The sequence below is a fragment of the Globicephala melas genome, chromosome 3, assembly GCF_963455315.2.
Source record: "Globicephala melas chromosome 3, mGloMel1.2, whole genome shotgun sequence".
Classification (NCBI taxonomy): domain Eukaryota; kingdom Metazoa; phylum Chordata; class Mammalia; order Artiodactyla; family Delphinidae; genus Globicephala; species Globicephala melas.
Window position 1 is genome coordinate 72,028,511 of NC_083316.1, and position 21,909 is coordinate 72,050,419.

At 36.5% G+C, this 21,909-nt stretch overlaps 1 protein-coding gene across 6 annotated transcripts in view; it reads left to right on the forward strand.

Moving 5' to 3' along the window:
- Positions 1-21,909, forward strand: part of POLR3G (RNA polymerase III subunit G) — a 64,301-nt gene that overhangs the window by 3,873 nt on the left and 38,519 nt on the right. For 5 of the 6 annotated variants that reach the window (XM_060296002.1, XM_060296005.1, XM_030847549.2 and 2 more), the window contains exons 2-5: positions 3,829-3,950; positions 6,195-6,324; positions 18,474-18,530; positions 21,126-21,176. In XM_060296002.1, coding sequence (XP_060151985.1) covers positions 3,834-3,950; positions 6,195-6,324; positions 18,474-18,530; positions 21,126-21,176 — 355 coding nt within the window. In that variant the 5' untranslated portion in view covers positions 3,829-3,833. Of the gene's footprint in view, positions 1-1,598; positions 2,015-3,828; positions 3,951-6,194; positions 6,325-18,473; positions 18,531-21,125; positions 21,177-21,909 lie in introns of those variants that run through there. The other variant, XM_060296004.1, reaches the window with a different exon arrangement.

Sequence of the window (21,909 nt, forward strand, 5' to 3'; positions counted from 1 at the left end):
GTTGCGGAGCACAGGCTCTACGCGCGTTGGCTTCAGTAGTTGTGGCACACAGGCTCAGTAGTTGTGGCTCATGGGCTCTGGAGCGCAGGCTCAGTAATTGTGGCTCACGGGCTTAGTTGCTCCATGGCATGTGGGATCTTCCTGGACCAGGGCTCGAACCCGTGTCCCCTGCATTGGCAGGCGGATTCTTAACCACTACGCCGCCAGGGAAGTCCCTGGGATTTTATTAAAACCTAGAGAAGAGACAGTTTCATAAGGATGGAGGCAATAATGAGTGGTATGCTTTGGAAGTTCAAGAGCGTGAACAAGGGAAAAAGGCCTGTGGATTTTGCCATTGAGGACCATTAGGGACCTTGGCATTTCAGCATCTGCCTGAGTATAGTTCCCATCACAGGTAAGATAAAAGCCAAACCCTTTACCATAGCTCACTCAGGGCTCCACAAGATCTGGTCTTAACCAGACTCTCCTTGTTCCTCACCAGCTGCATGAGCTTCATGTTCCTCAGATGCTCCCAGCTTGTGGCTTCCTCCTTTGCCTCTGTTCTTCCTTCTGTCCATAGCCATCTTCACCTCATTCCTTCATCTTGAAGCTCACAGCCCCTCTCCAGCACCCTGCTCTGATTTATCCTCCACAGAAAGACTTCCCTTATGTGAAAAAGTCAGTACCATACCCCTTTGTTATTCTTTACCCCTTTACCATGATTTATTTTTCTTCAGAGCTGTACTGATTTCCTAGGGCTGCCATAACATATTTCCACAAATTGGGTGGCTTAAAACAACAGAAATTTATTCTCTCACAGTTTTAGAGGCCAGAAGTCTGAAATCAAGGTATTAGCAGAGTTTGTTCCTTCAGGAGGCTCTGAGGAAGAATCTGTTCAGTGCCTCTCTTCCAGCTTCTGTGGTTCCTGGCACTCCTTGGTGTTCCTGGGTTGCTGCTACAGCACTCAGGTCTGTGCCTGCATCTTCACATGATGTTTCCCCTGTGTGTGTCTCTCTCTGTCCAGATTTCCCCCTTATGAAGACACCAGTCATTAGGAGGGGGCTCACCCTTATCTCATATGACCTCATCTTAATTCGATTTCATCTTCAAAGAGTTTATTTCCAAATAAGGAAGGTGACATTCACAGGTCCCCGGGGGGTTAGGACTTCAACACATTTGGGGGTGGGGGGACATAATTCAACACTATAGGAGCACATAATATTATGCTACATACTTATGCTTGTTTGCGTTCTTTCATCCACTGGGATATAAGCCCTGAAGGCAGGGACTTGGTTTTGTTCAGTGCTCTCTGAGTCCTACTACAGTGCCTGGAATGCTCAATATTAGTTGGATGAAATTGGCCCACATGAAGTAGAGGATGATTTGAATAATGAGAAAATGGGAAAAGCTGGTTAAAAAGACTCTTCATTCAAGAAGTTTAGCAGGATGAAAAAGGACCACAGTAATGGTTAAATCAACTTTAAGGATTTCAAACAGTGAAGCTTAGGCCACACTTGTGAGCCACTTTTTCCATGAGATGGTTACCCGAGTCCAGGGATTACCTTTCAGCTCTGCAAGAGAAGAAAATTAATTTAGCAGCTTCCCCAGGTACAGGAGAACTGACTCATGATAACCAAACTAAAAAGAAATGGATTTGTAGGCCAGAAAGCCATGTAACTATTAAGAGTGTCTCAATAGTTAGGATTGATTTTTCTGCCAAGGGCAGTACATTCACTAATGGTAATCAGTTTATACACCCGAAGGTTTCTTGATAAATATGAAAGTTTAGAGTCAGCAGAGTTGATATTTCTCAAGGGATATTCCATCAGGCAACGGCAGCTGATATACTCTCTTTTGTAGGGTGGGTTTTCCTTAGAGTGAGGGTGTGAGCTCTTCTGCTCAGCAATTTTTGTACTTGGGAGACCTGCTTTCTATAGGCTCAGCATATGTTTTAGTGACTCCGCAATTGAAGCAAGGCCATTTGGATATTTTCCCTCTCTTAGTGTGGACAAACGGAATGAGCTTGGTAATTAAAGTAAGTATCTTTTCTGTATGAATTGTGTTTCATAGTAACTAAATAGTAGATGAGGGGAATTGATTACTGGTGGGATTCTAGTTAGTAAAGAAAGAATGATAATATTTGTGTATCACCACATTACAATCCGTAATGGAACCGTGAATCTAGGCTATGATCATCAATGGCTGCAATTTTAAAATCATTAAGTGAAAACTGATAGGAACTTCATACTGGACGAAACAGACTGACAGCACCTAAACCCAATGACCAGAGAACATCACTGAGAAAGACTTCATGTGCGTCCTGTGATGCAGTAGGAAAAACAGAGCATCTCTTTTAAGTATTCTTGTACAAAATCAAACCCAAATTTGAGTAAGCCTCTATTCCATCTGTTTATAGAAAATACAGGGAGTAGAGGAATGTATTAAACCACATCTTGTGTAATCAATCATGCAAATCCAGAATATGGGAAATTGTACAGCCTTCCTACTCTCAAAGTGTGGTCTGCAAACCAGTAGCATTGATAGCTTCAGAGAGCTTGTTAGAAATGCAGATTCTCAGGCCTACCCTGGGCCAGCTGGTTCAGATTCTGCCTTTTAACAAGATTCCTGGGTAATTTGCACATGCCTTAAAGTTGGAGAAGCATTGCAAAGGACAATGACCTTGTTTTTTTCAACACATAAATGATTAGGGATAAAAGGGAGGGAACTGTTACAGTGGTATGGAGGGCATATTATTGCTTTCTTGGGCTTACAGAGTTGAATGATACTCAGTAGCATCATTGGGGGAAAGATTTAAAGAATGTGCATTATAATCTTCACTACAGTCCAATACAGAGTTGTAGTGAAAGAGCCCTAGTGTTGGAATCCTGTTTTCGCATTACAGTTGACTCTGAATGACACAAGTTTGAATTACATGGGTCCACTTATATATGGATTTTTTTTTCAATAAATACTAACACTACACAGTCTGAGGTTGGTTGAATTTGAGAATGCAGAACCACAGATTCAAAGGGCTGACTATAAAATTATACATGGATTTTTGACTGCATGGGGGGTCGGTGCCCCTAATCCCATGTTGTTCAAGCATCAACTGTATAGTGTAATCACATTTCAGACAATTCAGAAATTCAGTTCAGGACTTAAGAATGACATTGTCATTATCTCTAAAGTTAAAGAGTACAGGTTTATCTTACCTTTAACTTAACTATTTGAGATGTTTTTTCTCTGAACTTTAAAAATTTTTTTTGCTTGGACAGACCTCTTCAAAGTTTTACTGAGCCCATTCCCATTTCTAAAAGGAGGACATTGGAGGATCTCAAGGATTCTAACACTCAAATTTTAGGATAAAAAATTACTTAAAAATTTAAAGTATACATGACTGCTGATAGTCTTCAAGTTGATTAAAAAAACGAGGTGTCCCCTCTTCATCAGCACAACCTTTCCTTGGCCACATTTTGTAATATCTATCTGAGATCTTGTTGCCAGACCACAGAGAGGTGGAGAGAATTGCATCAGCTGGCTGCACAGCGCTTGGGGCAGCATCGCAAAGGAGCCCCAGGATCAGCCCTCCACCCAGGATCTGGGTGAGGTAGTTGAGCCCATCATCACTTTACTTGCCAAACATGACTAGATGTGACGGGTTCAGGAGTCAGTTTATCACATATTTATTTATTTACAGGTTTTGCTTTCCAGAAGTGTTTTAAATGGGCCATGCTATTTAAGGAGTGGAGTGTATTTTGTTTTAAAATGTTGGTTTCATTTATCATTTGATCCAGTGAATCTTAATCATTAACAGTGTCTTAATTTGCCCACTTTTTCTGATGTAACTAGTTCTGATGGCTGGGAATAAAGGAAGAGGACGTGCTGCTTACACCTTTAATATTGAGGCAGTTGGATTTAGCAGAGGTGAAAAGTTACCTGATGTGGTATTGAAGCCACCCCCACTATTTCCTGTAAGTACATTAACAACAAAATGCTCTCAGGGTGTTTTTTCATGTTTCAGAGAAAATTTAAATTCTGTATAAGACTTGAATATATGATATCATTACGATATCCCAACTATAAGAAAGTAAAAGAGAGTGTGTCACTTACCTTTAATGTAAATATTTCCACTGTTCTTTTCTGAAACTTTTCTAATTTTCAAACTGCTTTCTTAAAATACAGAAAACTATATACACCTTTTCCTGAATGTATTCAGTACTTTTTGAACCAAGAAAGAATTTTTTTTCAATCCTTGCATCTTATAATGCTGTTATTGATATATTCCAATATTAAAATAATATTTTTAAAAGTAAAGTCAGGTTTTACAGTGGTCCTCACTTCCCATTGTGCCAGATCTTCACCTAATGATTTTCTTCTCATCTTGTATCTATAGAATTTAATTTTGCTCCCTAGTATACCACTTGACCTTTTACCCACTGAACTTTATTTTTGCTTATTTCCTTATTAAAGTCAATTTTAATTTTGTTACTCTTTCTCAGAATATAAGCGTTTCTACTACATTTAGTGTTGCTTTTAAATTTAATGAGTATGCTGCAGACTTAATTGGTGTAATTTTTAATCTAATGTTTTCGCTTTATATTAAGTTTAAAATGTAAGCTTACATTTCCAGATGCACATGTGCTGTAGTATAAAATATGAAAAAATCATAAATAACCATATACTCCCTCCAGGAATCTTTTCCCTCTTTTAAAAGGAAACATCCTTTGTTGAAAGATTTATGTAAGTAGAGGACCCTGGATAAATGTATTGGGGATCTAGATGTCTCACATGGGGAGTGTCTACTTTTTGCTCTTGGTATTTTGCCTTTCTGATATTCATTATAGCCTAAAAACAAAGGTAAATATCTCAGGTATAGACATTATGTCACTTTACATTGATTTCTTTTAAAACAAGCTCTTCTTCATGTGTGAGGTTACTTCTAAAGCTTGGGAATATTAGTACATACTGTTTTTTCTGCATGGAATAAAAATGAAATTCCTTATTACTGGCTAAAAGGCTCTGTCTGATCTGGCCTTACTGATGTCTCTCTGACCCTTTTCCTACCACTGTCCTCATTCCTTAGCCATGCTGATCTCCTTGTTCCCCTAGGCATTTTCCTCTGCTTGTTTCCCTGGCTGGAGCCATTGATTTCCCCATTTCTTTGCATGGATGGCTTCGTAATTTTATCCAGATCTCTGCTCAAAGATGACTTCCCCGAGAGATAATGCGTGCATAACCCTGTCTAGACCAGCCACTTCCAATCTCCACGTACTCCGTTAGTCACTCGTTCCTCTTCCTGGCTTCAGCCCTTCTATTTCACTTATCACTATCTGAAATTATATATTACCTCATTTGTTTACTTATTTTCTCCCCTAGAATGTAAATTCCATGTAGGTAGGAAGTTTGACTAGTTCATCTCCTGTTGTCTAACCCCTTGTGACTTATAGTAGGCACTCAATAAATAGTTGTAGAATGAATAAATTCAGAGTGAAATTTTTAAAATGTACCCTATACTTAGCCTGTGAAACCAGAAATATCTTTTTTATGTACCCTGAGGACCCACATTTTAATGAATATATATATTATAAATATATATACATATGTGGGTGTGCATGTAATTTTTAAAAATTGAAGATACAGATTCAAATTTCTGCTTTGCCACTTTTGTGCTATATGGGCATATAGATTGTTCATTTCTCAGTTTCCTCACTGTGAAAGGGGAGATATTGATACTTTAGATGAGTTCATGGATTTTGAATATTGAGTACATCTAGGTTGTAGTATGTAGTAACCAGTTGTTAAATGGTAGCTGCTACTACTTTTTTTTTTAATGCTGCTGCTCCCACCAATACCACCACCACTGACTGAGGTTAATAGGAGACTACAGCGGCTGCTTTTATTTGGGTGCCTTGATTGTTAAAATATAGAATCACAATCAACAGACTATATAGCAAAATGATTATTGGTGTGATCAGTAGAAAAATTAAGGCAGGTAGGAAAACTAAGTATCTTTTCTACTTCTAAAAGAAGAGCAAAATAGGAGATGGGTGAAAGGTTTAATAGATTATAAAAGCTCAAAATCTTTTAAGTTGATGGTAAAACTGAATACCTGTAAAATGTAGTTTTTCAATAAAACTAACATTTTTCAGAATATAGACAAAAAGGATATTAAAATATTTAATTTATTTTTTAAAATTGCCTCTTAATTTAAACAGGATACAGATTATAAACCAGTGCCACTGAAAACAGGAGAGGGTGAAGATTATGTGCTGGCCCTGAAACAGGAGTTGAGAGAAACAGTGAAAAGAATGCCTTATTTTGTAGAAACACCTGAAGAAAAACAAGGTGCGTATTGGACTCTTTATGTGGTTCACTGTCTACAGATGAAATAGCATTTCAGCATAAGATATATGACCTTTAATGCTGATTGATTTGATTCAGTCAGAAATTTCAATCAACTACCTTGAAAAAGCATATTTATGTTGATTTAGCAGAAAATATATTTTAAACTTTTTGATATTTTATTTTTTAAATTATCTTTCAAAATAGAAGTTTTATATGTTCAGTGAAATTTATGAAAAACAGAAGTATTAAGAAAGTAAGAATCACCTGTATTCCTTATGTCTAGAGAACTACTATTAATATTTTATTATATATTCCAGATTTTTCTTCTGTGTGTATATTCCTTTTATAAAATTGGAGTCATATTACTTTGTATCTTCCTTTTTTACTCAATAGCATATTAGCATTGTCACATATTCTTTTTTAGTTAATTTTTATTGGAGTATAGTTGATTTACAATGTTGTGTTAGTTTCAGGTGTACAGCAAAGTGAATCAGTTATACATATACATATATCCCCTCTTTCTTAGATTCTATTCCCATATAGGTCATTACAGAGTATTGAGTAAAGTTCCCTGTGCTATACAGTAGGTTCTTATTAGTTATCTATTTTATCCACATATTCTTAGCATTCTTAGAAAATATGATATTTGATGACTATGTGGTATTCCATTGTGTGGATATAACATTATTAATTGTAACTAGTTCCCTGCTGTAAGATTTAAGATTGTTTCTAGTTTTTTTTCCTCATATCTATAATACTATGAGTACTATCCTTATACGTAAATCTTTGATCAGGTCTCTGATTATTTAATATTTTGGTTAAAATTTTTGAAAGGCTTGACTGTATTTTGGCTTACCATTTATCAGATATAAAATATAAAATATATATTCACTGGTTATGCCAAGGACAGAGAGGAGAAATTACAGTTGGAGAAGGCTTGACAGTCTCAGACTGGAAGTGCAAAGTGGTTTTAGAGGAAGAGAACACATTCCTGAGTAGTTATTTAGCACAGTAGAACTATATTGATTTTCAGTTTCTGCCCCTGAATGTTGAAATTAGAGAGATCGATATCATCCTTGAGTTCTCAAAACAACATCATTAAAACATGAGAAATTCATATAGTATCATTTCATTCCATTAGTATTAAAAATGCATACCCTTTTCCCTTATTCTAAAAGATTTAGATTGGATAAGAATCAAAAAGGAAGGCTTATATAGTAATACTACACGTGCTTATAATTGTAAGAAACATTTCAGACAAGTTTATTTAATTTTTCAAAACATAGCTTCTTGAAGTTATGTAATAAATGGTTTGATATTTTTATCTCAAAAATACTGAATTTTTTTACTTTCATGATTATGTTGCATGCTTTTCTCTATTTGAGTTTAAAAATGAAATTAAATCTCATTTTAAAGATTTAAATAAGTAAGATTAAATGAACTAATAAATATTCAATCTTAGTGAATAGTGTAGGATATACTTTAGGCTTTTTTAAATTAGTTAGGCTTTTTAAAATTAGTCTCTTCTCTAGATTATGGGATGTACTTACTTAAATGTGGTTGTTATTAAAGTACATGTCCAATTTAAAAGTATGTCATACCATGGAAACATTTATTTGAGTCTTTTAAACCAGGAACATAATTTTGTTCATGGTTTCGGAGAGCAGCTGGCTTATACCTGGATCAAGACCGTCTTTACCTTTTTTTTTTTTTTTTTTTTTTTTTGGTGGTACGTGGGCCTCTCACTGTTGTGGCCTCTCCTGTTGCGGAGCACAGGCTCCGGACACGCGGGCTCAGCGGCCATGGCTCACGGGCCCAGGCACTCCGCAGCATGTGGAAGCTTCCTGGACCAGGACACGAACCCGTGTCCCCTGCATCAGCAGGCAGACTCTCAACCACTGCGCCACCTGGGAATCCCAGATCTTTACCTTTGATAACTGCATAATAAAGTATTTAAATATATAAGGAATCTTTTGTTACTGTTCCAGAAGAAACCTCTTGCATAGAATTTTCTAAACTGATACAAGTATATTCTCTTTGAATATACTCATGTTTACCTCTCTTTCCTGATATAATGTGTTATTAAAAAAAACTATGGTTGAAAGTAAAGGCTTTTTGGGTTGGGGCATGACCTCGGCTGACCTGCACTCTGAGCCTCCATTTACCACGTGTAAAAGGCACACAAGGCCCAGGGCACCACCTAGAGGCACATGGAGGAAGGAGGGTTGGTGCAGAGCCGGAAGAGCATGCAGCCGGTGGGGGGGTGGGGGTGTCGCGGCTCCTACAAAGGCACAGAGCATGTCACTAAGCTGAGATTCTGTGGCTGAGACCGCCGTTAAGAGCCTTCTGGCACTACTAATATCAGAGCCCTGTGGCTGACACTGTCTTGGTGCTCTGGCTGGGTGTCAGGCCTGTGCCTCTGAGGTGGGAGAGCCAAGCTCAGGACATTTGTCCACCAGAGACCTCCCGGCTCCAGGTAATATCAAACAGTGAAAGCTCTCCCAGAGATCTCCATCTCAACACTAAGACCCAGCTCTACTCAACGAACAACAAGCTATGGTGCTGGACACCCTCTGCCAAACAACTAGCAAAACAGGAACACAACCCCATCCATTAGCAGAGAGGCTGCCTAAAATCATAATAAGGTCACAGACACCCCAAAACACACCACCAGACGCGGTCCTGCCCACCAGAAAGACAAGATCCAGCCTTATCCACCAGAACACAGGCACCAGTCCCCTCACCGGGAAGCCTACACAACCCACTGAACCAACCTTCGCCACTGGGGGCAGACACCAAAAACAACGGGAACTACGAACCTGCAGCCTGTGAAAAGGAGATCCTAAACACAGTAAGTTAAACAAAATGAGAAGACAGAGAAACACACAGCAGATGAAGGAGCAAGATAAAAACCCACCAGACCAAACAAATGAGGAAATAGGCAGTCTACCTGAAAAAGAATTCAGAATAATGATACTAAAGATGATAAAAAATCTTGGAAAAAGAATGGAGAAAATACAAGAAACGTTTAACAAGGACCTAGAAGAACTAAAGAGCAAACAAACAATGATGAAGAACACAATAAATAAAATTAAAAATTCTCTAGAAGGAATCAATAGCACAATAACTGAGGCAGAAGAACAGATAAGAGACCTGGAAGATAGAATAGTGGAAATAACTACCACAGAGCAGAATAAAGAAAAAAGAATGAAAAGAATTAAGCACAGTCTCAGAGACCTCTGGGACAACATTAAACGCACTAACATTCAAATTATAAGGATTCCAGAAGAAGAAGAGAAAAAGAAAGGGACTGAGAAAATATTTGAAGAGATTACAGTTGAAAACTTCCCGAATATAGGAAAGGAAATAGTCAATTAAGTCCAGGAAGCACAGAGAGTCCCATACAAGATAAATCCAAGGAGAAACATGCCAAGACACATATTAATCAAACTATCAAAAATTAAATACAAAGAAAAAATGTTAAAAGCAACAAGGGAAAAGGAACAGATAATATACAAGGGAATCCCCATAAGGTTAACAGCTCATCCTTCAGCAGAAACTCTGAAAGCCAGAAGGGAGTGGCAGGACATATTTAAAGTGATGAAAGGGAAAAACTTACAACCAAGATTACTGTACCCAGCAAGGATCTTATTCAGATTCAATGGAGAAATTAAAAGCTTTACAGACAAGCAAAAGCTAAAAGAATTCAGCACCACCAAACCAGCTGTACAACAAACGCTAAAAGAACTTCTCTAGGCAGGAAACAAAAGAGAAGAAGACCTATAATAACAAACCCAAAACAATTTAGAAAATGGTAATAGGAACATACATATCAATAACTACCCTAAATGTAAATGAATTAAATGCTCCAACCAAAAGACATAGACTGACTGAATGGATACAAAAACAAGACCCATATATATGCTGTCTACAAGAGACCCACTTCACACCTAGGGACACATACAGACTGAAAGTGAGGGGATGGAAAGATATTCCATGCAAATGGAAACCAAAAGAAAGCTGGAGTAGCAATTCTCATATCAGACAAAATAGACTTCAAAATAAAGACTATTACAAGAGACAAAGAAGGACACTACATAATGATCCAGAGATCAACCCAAGAAGATATAACAATCGTAACTATTTACGCACCCAACGTAGGAGCACCTCAATACAAAGGCAAATGCTAACAGCCATAAAAGGGGAAATCGACAGTAACACAATCATAGTAGAGGACTTTAACACCCCACTTTCACCAATGGACAGATCATCCAAGATGAAAATAAATAAGGAAACACAAGCTTTAAATGACACATTAAACAAGATGGACTTAATTGATATTTATAGGACATTCCATCCAAAAACAACAGAATACACTTTCTTCTTAAGTGCTCATGGAACATTCTCCAGGATAGATCATATCTTAGGTCACAAATCAAGCCTTGGTAAGTTTAAGAAAATTGAAATCGTATCAAGTATCTTTTCCGACGACAACACTGTGAGACTAGATATCAGCTACAGGAAAAAATCTGTAAAAACTACAAACACATGGAGACTAAACAATACACTACTTAATAACCAAGAGATCAGTGAAGAAATCAAAGAGGAAGTCAAAAATACCTAGAAACAAATGACAATGAAAACACGATGACCCAAAACCTATGGGATGCAGCAAACCAGTTCTAAGAGGGAAGTTTATACCAATACAATCCTACCTCAAGAGACAAGAAAAATCCCAAATAAACAACCTAACCTTTTTCCAAAAGCCATTAAAGAAAGAACAAAAAACCCCAAAGTTAGCAGAAGGAAAGAAGTCATAAAGATCAGATCAGAAATAAATGAAAAAGAAATGACGAAAACAATAGCAAAGATCAATAAAACTAAAATCTGGTTCTTTGAAAAGATAAACAAAATTGATAAACCATTGGCCAGACTCATCAAGAAAAAAAAGGAGAAGACTCAAATCAATAGAATTAGAAATGAAAAGGAGGAGTAACAACTGACACTGCAGAAATACAAAGAATCATGAGATTACTACAAGCAACTATATGCCAATAAAATGGCCAACCTGGAAGAAATGGACAAATTCTTAGAAAAGCACAACCTTCTGAGACTGAAGCAGGACGAAATAGAAAATATAAACAGCAATCACAAGCACTGAAATTGAGACTGTGATTAAAATATTCCAACAAACAAAAGCCCAGGACCAGATGGCTTCACAGGCGAATTGTATCAAACATTTAGAGAAGAGCTAACACCTATCCTTCTCAAACTCTTCCAAAATATAGCAGAGGGAGGAACAAACTCATTCTATGAGGCCATCATCACCCTGATACTAAAACCAGACAAAGATGTCACAGAGGAAGAAAACTATAGGCCAGTATCACTGATGAACATAGATGCAAAAATCCTCAACAAAACACTAGCAAACAGAATCCAACAGCACATTGAAAGGATCATACACCATGGTCAAGTGGGGTTTATCCCAGGAATGCAAGGATTCTTCAATATATGCAAATCATACACCATACTAACCAACTGAAGGAGAAAAACCATATGATCATCTCAATAGATGCAGAAAAAGCTTTTGACAAAATTCAACACCCATTTATGATAAAAACCCTCCAGAAAGTAGGCATAGAGGGAACTTACCTCAACATAATAAAGGCCATATGTGACAAACCCACAGCCAACATCATTCTCAATGGTGAAAAACTGAAACCATTTCCTCTAAGATCAGGAACAAGACAAGGTTTGTCCACTCTCACCACTGCTATTCAACATAGTTTTGGAAGTTTTAGCCACAGCAGTCAGAGATGGAAAAGAGATAAAAGGAATCCAAATTGGAAAAGAAGAAGTAAAACTGTCACTGTTAAAAAAAGAAACAAAAACAAAACTGTCACTGTTTGCAGATGACATGATAATATACATGGAGAATCCTAAAGATGCTACCAGAAAGCTACAACTAATCAATGAATTTGGTAAAGTAGCAGGATACAATTTAATGCACAGAAATCTCTTGCATTTGTATATACTAATGATGAAAAATCTGAAAGAGGAATTAAGGAAACACTCCCATTTACCACTGTAACAAAAAGAATAAAATACCTAGCAATAAACCTACCTAAGGAGACAAAAGACCTGTATGCAGAAAACTATAAGACACTGATGAAAGAAATTAAAGATGATACAAAGAGATCGAGAGATATACCATGTTCTTCGATTGAAGAATCAACATTGTGAAAATGACTATACTACCCAAAGCAATCTACAGATTCAATGCAATCCCTATCAAACTTCCAATGGCATTTTTCACAGAACTAGAACAAAAAATTTTACAATTTGTATGGAAACACAGGAGACCCCGGAATAGCCAAAACGATCTTGAGAAAGAAAAATGGAGCTGGAGGAATCAGGCTCCCGGACTTCACACTATACTACAGAGCTATAGAAATCAAGACAGTATGGTACTGGCACAAAAACAGAAATATAGATCAGTGGAACAGGATAGAAAGCCCAGAGATTAACCCACACAACTATAGTCACCTTATTTTTGATAAAGGAGGCAAGAGTATACAATGGAGAAAAGACAGCCTCTTCAATAAGTGGTGCTGGGAAAACTGGACAGCTTTATGTGAAAGAATGAAATTAGAACACTCCCTAACACCATACACAAAAATAAACTCAAAATGGATTAACGACCTAAATGTAAGGCCAGACACTATAAAACTCTTAGAGGAAAACATAGGCAGAACACTGTATGACATAAATCACAGTAAGATCCTTTCTGACCCACCTCCCAGAGAAATGGAAATAAAAACAAAAATAAACAAATGGGACGTAATGAAACATAAAAGCTTTTTCACAGCAAAGGAAAACATAAACAAGACGAAAAGACAGCCCTCAGAATGGGAGAAAATATTTGCAAATGAAGCAACTGACAAAGGATTAATCTCCAGAATTTACAAGCAGCTCATGCAGTTCAATATCAAAGAAACAAACAACCCAATCCAAAAATGGGTAGAAGATCTAAATAGACTTTTCTCCAAAGAAGATATGCATATTGAAAACAAACATATGAAAGAATGCTCAACATCACTAATCATTAGAGAAATGCAAATCAAAACTACAATGAGGTATCACCTCTCAACAGTCAGAATGGCCATCATCAAAAAATCTACAAGCAATAAATGCTGGAGAGGGTGTGGAGAAAAGGGAACCCTCTTGCACTGTTGGTGGGAATGTAAATTGATACAGCCACTATTGAGAACAGTATGGAGGTTCCTTAAAAAAACTACAAATAGAACTACCATATGACCCAGCAATCCCACTACTGAGCATATACCCTGAGAAAACTATAATTCAGAAAGAATCATGTACCACAGTGTTCATTGCACCTCTATTTGCAATAGCCAGGACATGGAAGCAACCTAAGTGTCCATCAACAGATGAATGAATAAAGAAGATGTGGTACATATATACAATGGAATATTGCTCAGCCATAAAAAGAGATGAGATTGAGTTATTTGTAGTGAGGTGGATGGACCTAGAGTCTGTCATACAGAGTGAAGTAAGTCAGAAAGAGAAAAACAAATACCTTATGCTAACACGTATATATAGAATCTAAAAAAAAAAAAGTTCTGAAGAACATAGAGGCAGTACAGGAATAAAGATGCAGACATAGAGAATGGACTTGAGGATTGAGGACACGAGGAGGGGGAAGGGTAAGCTGGGACGAAGTGAGAGAGTGGCATGGACTTATATATACTACCAAATGTAAAATAGATAGCTAGTGGGAAGCAGCCCCATAGCACAGGGAGATCAGCTCCTTGCTTTGTGACCACCTAGCGGGATGTGATGGGAGGGTAGGAGGGAGATGCAAGAGGGAGGAGATATGGGGATATATGTATATGTATAGCTGATTCACTTTGTTATACAGCAGAAACTAACACACCATTGTAAAGCAATTATACTTCAATAAGGATGTTAAAATAAAGAAATAAATTAATAAATGAAAAGAAAGTAAAGGCTTTTAAAAATACATAATATATATATGAGTACAGGTTTATATACACTGTATATATACGTTGTATATATATACACACACACACATACACACACACATATAGTGTGCATATACACACCTTGAATGGAAAAGAATTGGCCAGACTGAATAGAAGTACACAACTGTCATAGGGAGCCATATTCTAGATAGTGTTCCATCTCTGTATGTTCACCAGCCTTCTCTCATCACTCACTACCTATGTGCTTTAGGAAAGAGAGATTTATGGACTAATGTAAAGAACTAAAGCTGTACAGACTTTGACAAATAAGGTAGGAGATCTCTTCCTGATCATCAAATGGCTGGTGGCTTAGGGCACTGAGATTTGTTCACAAAGAACGGAGGGCACAGAATAAACATATTTCATGTTGTGATAGATTCAAGGTTTGTTTATAGTGTTCTGAGGTAGAATTATAGAAATGATTGGTAGTTTCTCTGCAATGAAATTTATTATTTTTTAATAAAGAGAAATGAATCAATGAATTTTATTATTTTAATGAGTTTTAGCTGCAAAGGTGCATAGAGAGCATCTGGTCCAGTGGTTCCCAGCTCAGGTTCCTGAACCACTGGGGTCCTCTGAGCTAGAAACAGGGGTGACAGTGGTGATGGTTCTGTAAGCCATTTTCAGAAGCTTAATGGAAATCATACATTTACCTGCATTATGACCACAAGGGCTGTTATTGAACAAATGGAGTTTGTTTGGTTTATTAACTCTCAATATACTGTCAGGGTCCATTTTAATGTTTTAGTTTCTTTTTGAGCAGTGCTTACTATTTTATGTAATGATTGATATTCATTACTTATTTTTTCGTAGACATCTTCCAAAGAACAAAGAGAATTTGCTTTAGAAAAGAAAAAAAATTCATATTATCTTAGCATTACCATACTGGCCAATTGGACCCTTTCATAAATCTAAAATACATTTTGGAATCTTAGTGATCTTATTTTTCTTGCCTCTTGAAATATTTTACTGTTTCATCATCATAGATATTATTTCATCACTTTTCATTAACTGTTCTCTACTATGAACTCATGAATCAATGAGTAAACAGTATATCTCTAAGAATGAAAAGGACATATGGTATTTTCATACAGTTAATCTTTCGCATAATATTTTGTGATAGGAACCTTGAAAATTCTGTTTGCTAAAATGACATGACCATATTTTTTTTCTTTTTTGATGGTATTTATATACCAAATTTTATTTCATATAGTTTGTAACAGACAACTGCTGAAGGCAAAGGCAAAGACAAAGATGATTGAAAGGAAATAGATTATGTAGAAATGAAACAATTTATTGGATTGATCACATTAATTGGTAATTATAAATTTAATAATGAAAATGTTTTACAATTATAGATCAAAGAAGATGGCTGGGCCATCCTCTCTTCAACAAAAGTGTGAGCCATAACAGTTTTTTAAAGTGTTACATTTTGATGATGCAAATACAAGAAGAATTGGAAGTAATGATAAGCTAAAAGCTATTAATAGAAATGTATTTGTAATCTAGAATCACTTGGGTGGTGCAGGTGTGAGAAAAAACAGAAATAATCAGTTAGAATTTATTAAAGATGTATTTGAAATCTGGAATCAGGATATATGAAATGCTTATATTTAAGGCTTGTACATGACAAACTCATGATGCACAGTTGATGCACACTTAGCTGCATTCAAAGGATGTAGCCCATTTTGGGTGAATATACCTTCAAAACCAGGAAAATAGTGGAGTATAATGAGTTTACTATACTTTGTTATTAAAGTTCCCAGTAATTAATTTTTTTTTAAATAACAGCTTTATTGAGATAAAATTCACATATCTAAAATTTACTTTTTAAAATATTTCAGTGCCTTTGAGTGTACTCACAGAATTGTGCTACCAACAGTGCTATCTAGTTTTTAGAACTTGTTCATCATCCTGAAGAGATACCCCCATACCCATTAGTATCACTCCCCATTGTCCCCTCCCCCCCTCAGCCCATGGCAACCAGTAATCTGCTTTGTCTCTAGTGATTTGTCTGTTCTAGACATTTCATATAAATGGAATCATAATATGTGTTCTTTGGTGACTGATTACTTTCACTTAACATAATGTTTTCAGGGTTCATACACAGTAAACCATGTATCACTGTTTCATTCCTTTTTATGGTTGAATTATATTCCATTATATGTGTATACCACATTTTGTTCATTCATCAGTTGATGGACATTTGGGTCAGTTCCACATTGGGGCTACCATGAATAATGCTGCTATGAACATTCATATACATGTTCTTGTGTGGACATATGTCACTTTTATTGTGTACATATCTAGGGTCATATGGTAACTCTTTATTTTACATTTTGAGGAATTGCCAAAATGTTTTCTGAAGTGGTTGCACCATTTTACATTACCAAAAATGTATAAGGGTTCCAATTTCTCCACATCCTTGTTAACACTTATTACTGTCTTTTTAGTTCTAGCCATCTAACTGGGTATAAAGTGGTAGCTCATTGTAGTTTTGGTTGGAATTTCCCTAATGACTAATGATGTTGAACATCTTAGCATGTGCTTTTTGTCCATGTATATCTTCTTTGGAGAAACGTCTGTTTGTATCCTTTGCTTTTTTAAATTGAATTCCAGTAGTTGGTTTTCAACATCTCTTATTCTTCTGTAAATTATTTGAAAGTAACTTAAAAATATAAAAATGGTTCATTGGTAGTAACCATTATTATTAATAAATGGTAATAATTTTTTCTTGGTAAATTGAGGGTTAAATTTTTTCAAAATATAGAATCTGTTTTGGAGAAAAATTTAAAATGCAGATGCTGGGAATCTCTCATTTGCCTTTTCTTTACAGATGAAAAACTTGAGAGCAAGATTGAAGTCAAACAGTTAAATATCTAGAAAAACCTTGTCTCTTAGTTTCTGATCTACTCTTTATTTTAGTTATCTTTGTCTGACACCATGGTCTTAGTATTATTTGGTGTACAATATTATATGTTACAGGTGTACAATATAGTGATTCACAATTTTTAAAGGTTACACTTCATTTATAGTTATTATAAAATATTTACTATATTCCCTGTGTTGTACAATATATCCCTGTAGCTTATTTTATACCTAATAGTTTGTACCTCTTAATCCCCTACCGCTGTATTGCCCCTACCCACCTCCCTCTCCCCACTCATAACCACTAGTTTGTTCCCTGTATCTGTGAATCTGTGGAAGCATTTTTTTTAACATGGAAGAAAAATCAGTGTCTACTTGGGTCTTGATTTTTATATTTTCATCTTTTATATTACCGTCTGCTTTTCATGACTATCCTCCTAAACCAGTTTTTATGATGAACCATGGTTTCAAGCTATTGTATAATGGTGTCACTTGCTAACTTGTGCTGTTGGGAAAGGGTTTGAGCCCTCATCGAGGGAATTTCTTGTGGCAAAGTGGGCAAAGCAGAACAAGAGCCACAGCCACAGTCCTGTTTTTGGTGAGCTCGTAAGGTCCCTGCAGAGTTCTCAGCAGTGACATGGAAGGCTTGCAGCTTGCTCATTCATGCCCCATCAAGTCCAGCCTTGCCTACTCCTACCCTTTTCCGCATTCTCTTCCCCAATGGATTGTGAAAAGTAGCTCACTGAGAAGCCTAAGTAAATGTGTGTATTAAGCATTTGCTTACCTTACTGGAGGTAAGCAAACGGCCCTCCATCCTCACTTAGATACTTAATACCTTCCAGTTATACAAGGTTTAGAGTTTGGGAGCTGGAGGCCAGTGTCACAAGAAGAAAATAGAAGATGCCAAGTAGACCCCCTGCCCTTATGTGTAAGTGGCTTCCTGACTTGCATTTGGGCTTTTGTGAATTTTCTTAGAGATGAGTCAGATTGTCTGATTCTAAGAACCATAATTAGGGTTTAGGTCTCTGCTCACCCCCAGTCATTCATACCCAGGTGCTTCTTGCCACTTCCCTAAACATGTAGTACTCATTGAACTGTTCAGTATGTGTCCAGGGACACATTGTGGAGAAATGTAAGAAACTCCCTGTATGTGAAATAAAAGATGTTACCTGGTGTTTTCAATTATTTTAAAATTTGTTTTTTCTATCTTTTTTCTAGATATTGAAAGATATAGTAAAAGATATATGAAGGTGTACAAAGAAGAGTGGATACCAGGTAATTGTAAAACTGAAAATGTTAAAATAATCTTTAAAGGCTATCTCCCTACTCCATATTTTTTAGGACAAATTTTGTATTTTCACCATAGGAAAATAGAGTCTGGCTCTTTTCCTATAATTAATTAGCAACATATATCTTTTGAAAACTAAGATGAAAAGATTTTTATATTGTAACACAGAAGGGTTGAAGTGTTTTTTTTGGAAATTCTTAGGATACTTTGTTTTTTTTTTATAAACTGGGGCTCACCAGAACCATTGGGTTTTCCATTTCCTTTTGCCACAATCACAGTTTTAGTCTCTAATACCAGTAGTCCTCACTGCTGTGCACCTGCGTGATTTTATAGCTTCTGAGGAGAAATCAAGTCTATTTTTATGAATATTTTAAGCCAAGTTTGTGTATCTTCCTTTCTTTCCAGCAGGCATAGACTCTTTTTGATTGTTAAGATGCCTTTTTAACAGAACCATACCTAAGGGTTTTTTTTTTTCCAACATTCACAAAATTACCTTGGATAGAGACAAGGTGAAAGGGGGCTGCAGAGAACTCATCCAGTTCATTCATTTTATAGAAAATTAACAGTTGCCATAGAAATGAAGAGACCTGTCAGGACGACATGGACCATACTTCTAAAACCCAGGTCTCCTCATTTTAACTCACTTTCCTTTGACATCTCTGTCCTTGGTGTGTTATAGAAACTGCCTGTATGTAAATGCATAAGTTGCATTTACAGCATTATTGTTTTCCTGACTTACAGTGCTCTTTCTTTTCAGTGCCGATTATTGATAAGGTTGTGTCCCTCTGAAAACACTGTCTTAGGTCTCTCATTTCTTCTACTTCATAAACATTCATCTCTAAATGATTCTCTTTAAATACTTTCTTATGATCACCTGTGTATTGTTTATAAAAAGAAACATATTTAAAGCAAAATTTATTAGTTCGGCTAAAATAGCTTGAGATATAAATGTTTTCTGCAAAAGACACTGAGTTTTTCTTTTATTAGCAGGCAGCATTTTTTTTTTTTTTTTTTTTTTTTTTGGCAGTACGTGGGCCTCTCACTGCTGTGGCCTCTCCCGTTGTGGAGCACAGGCTCCAGACGCGCAGGCTCAGCAGCCATGGCTCACGGGCCCAGTTGCTCCGCTGCATGTGGGATCTTCCCGGACCGGGGCACGAACCCGTGTCCCCTGCATCAGCAGGCGGACTCTCAACCACTGCGCCACCAGGGAAGCCCTAGCAGGCAGCATTTTTATCTATTTTCATGTTGCATCATTTTTCTGATTAAGCTTAAAAATGAAAAGGAAGTGACAAATTAAAGGAATTGTTTAATTAATGCAGGCAAAATTATTAATTGGAGGGAATTTACTTTTCCATAGTTCTTTGTATTTTTAATTTTAAAGTTTTCCTATAATTATTAGAATTGTTTATTTAGTTTTGCATGTATTAGGATTGTGATCACATATTTTAACTTTTGAAAAAAAATTTTATTACATAAGAAATACATATCAGGGCTTCCCTGGTGGCGCAGTGGTTGAGAATCCGCCTGCCGATGCAATGGACACGGGTTCGTGCCCCAGTCCGGGAGGATCCCACATGCCGTGGAGCGGCTGGGCACGTGGGCTATGGCTGCTGAGCTTGCACATCCGGAGCCTGTGCTCCGCAACGGGAGAGGCCACAACAGTGAGAGGCCTGCGTACCACAAAAAAAAAAAAAAGAAAGAAATACGTATCAACTACAGGGCTTCCCTGGTGGCGCAGTGGTTAAGAATCCGCCTGCCAATGCAGGGGACACGGGTTTGAGCCCTGGTGTGGGAAGAGCCCACATGCCGCGGAGCAACTAAGCCCGTGCGCCACAACTACTGAGCCCACAAGCCTAGAGCCCATGCTCCGAAACAAGAGAAGCCACCACAATGAGAAACCTACACACGGCAACGAAGAGTAGCCCCCACTCACCACAACTAGAGAGAGCCAGCGCGCAGTAATGAAGACCCAATGCAGCCAAAAATAAATAAGTTAAATAAATAAATTTTTTTAAAAATACATATCAACTACAGAACACTTACAAAATACAGAGTAGTTAAATAAATAACAGTTAAGAAAAACAGCTGTAATCCTAACACTTGCAAGGAATTTCTGTAATATTTTGTCCCCAACCTAGAGCTTTCTCTGCACAAATATATATAAAAATATTTATATGGTAGGTTTATTTTTTAAATGGAATTCTGTATGTATTGTTTTAGAAGTTTTTTAATTTACCAGTATATCATGAATAACTTTTCATGCCCATAAATATTTTTCTATATTTTTTGTTATGAAAATTTCTGTATTTGAAATTAATTATATAAATACTGTATAGCTGTTAAAAGAATGTTGTAGAAATTTTATAACACTGTTTCAAAGCTATTTTAATAAACTTTTTTTCTTCATAGGAGAAAATATATCACTGTTATAATTTGATCCCAGCTAAATATGTATAGTCAGATATTAAGAAACTTTATTTCCTTTGCATGAGCAACTATCATGTTCTTTAAATAGTTATAGCTAGTGCCAGTAATTCCTAGAGGAAACTGCCATTTTTATATTTCTCCTTTTGTACACACAGATTGGAGAAGACTCCCTAGAGAGTTGATGCCAAGAAAAAAATGCAAAAAAGGTACATTAACTAATATAATAATAATAATCCAGGTGGGAAAAGGTTATTGCTTAACTTCCATTTAATATGGAACTGTCAATCTAATGTTACACTCAATGTTCTGAATGCTTTTTCTTAAAATATTTTTGACATTATGATTATTTTGTTGGAGCCTTTTGCTGTTGATTTTTTGTTTTGTTTTCTTTGTTTTTTTAATTGTTTTTCCTTTAATTATGGAATTTTGATGTGCTAGGAAAGACTTTTCAATTATGTAGATATTCTCATTTGCATATTTGAAAGTTTTAAAATGATTATACTGGCTATATTTTAAATTTTTAACTAAAACATTTGGAACTGGTAACGTTTGGGAACTGTCGAATAGAACTTCATGATGTACATAAAATATCACAGTGAAACCTTCTGTTGTGTTGTTCTTTCATAATTCCACCGAATACAAAGTTGTTGAGCATCTACTATTGCCAGACACTGTGCTAAGAGGGATAAAACAGTGAGCAAAGTAGGAGTAATCCTCGCCCTCACAGAGCTCACAGTCAGTTGGAGTAAAGACATTAAACGTAACACACTGTCTTCACTGGGAGGCCAGGGAAGGGTTCTTTGAGGAGGTACAATTGAACTCCAGATTGAAGGACGAGTGCTAGCTTGCTAAGATGAGGTTGTGGGAGAGACATTGGAGAAATTGGGTTTTTTAATGTGTTTTTATTGTTGAGTTTTAGTTCTTTGTATATTTTGGATG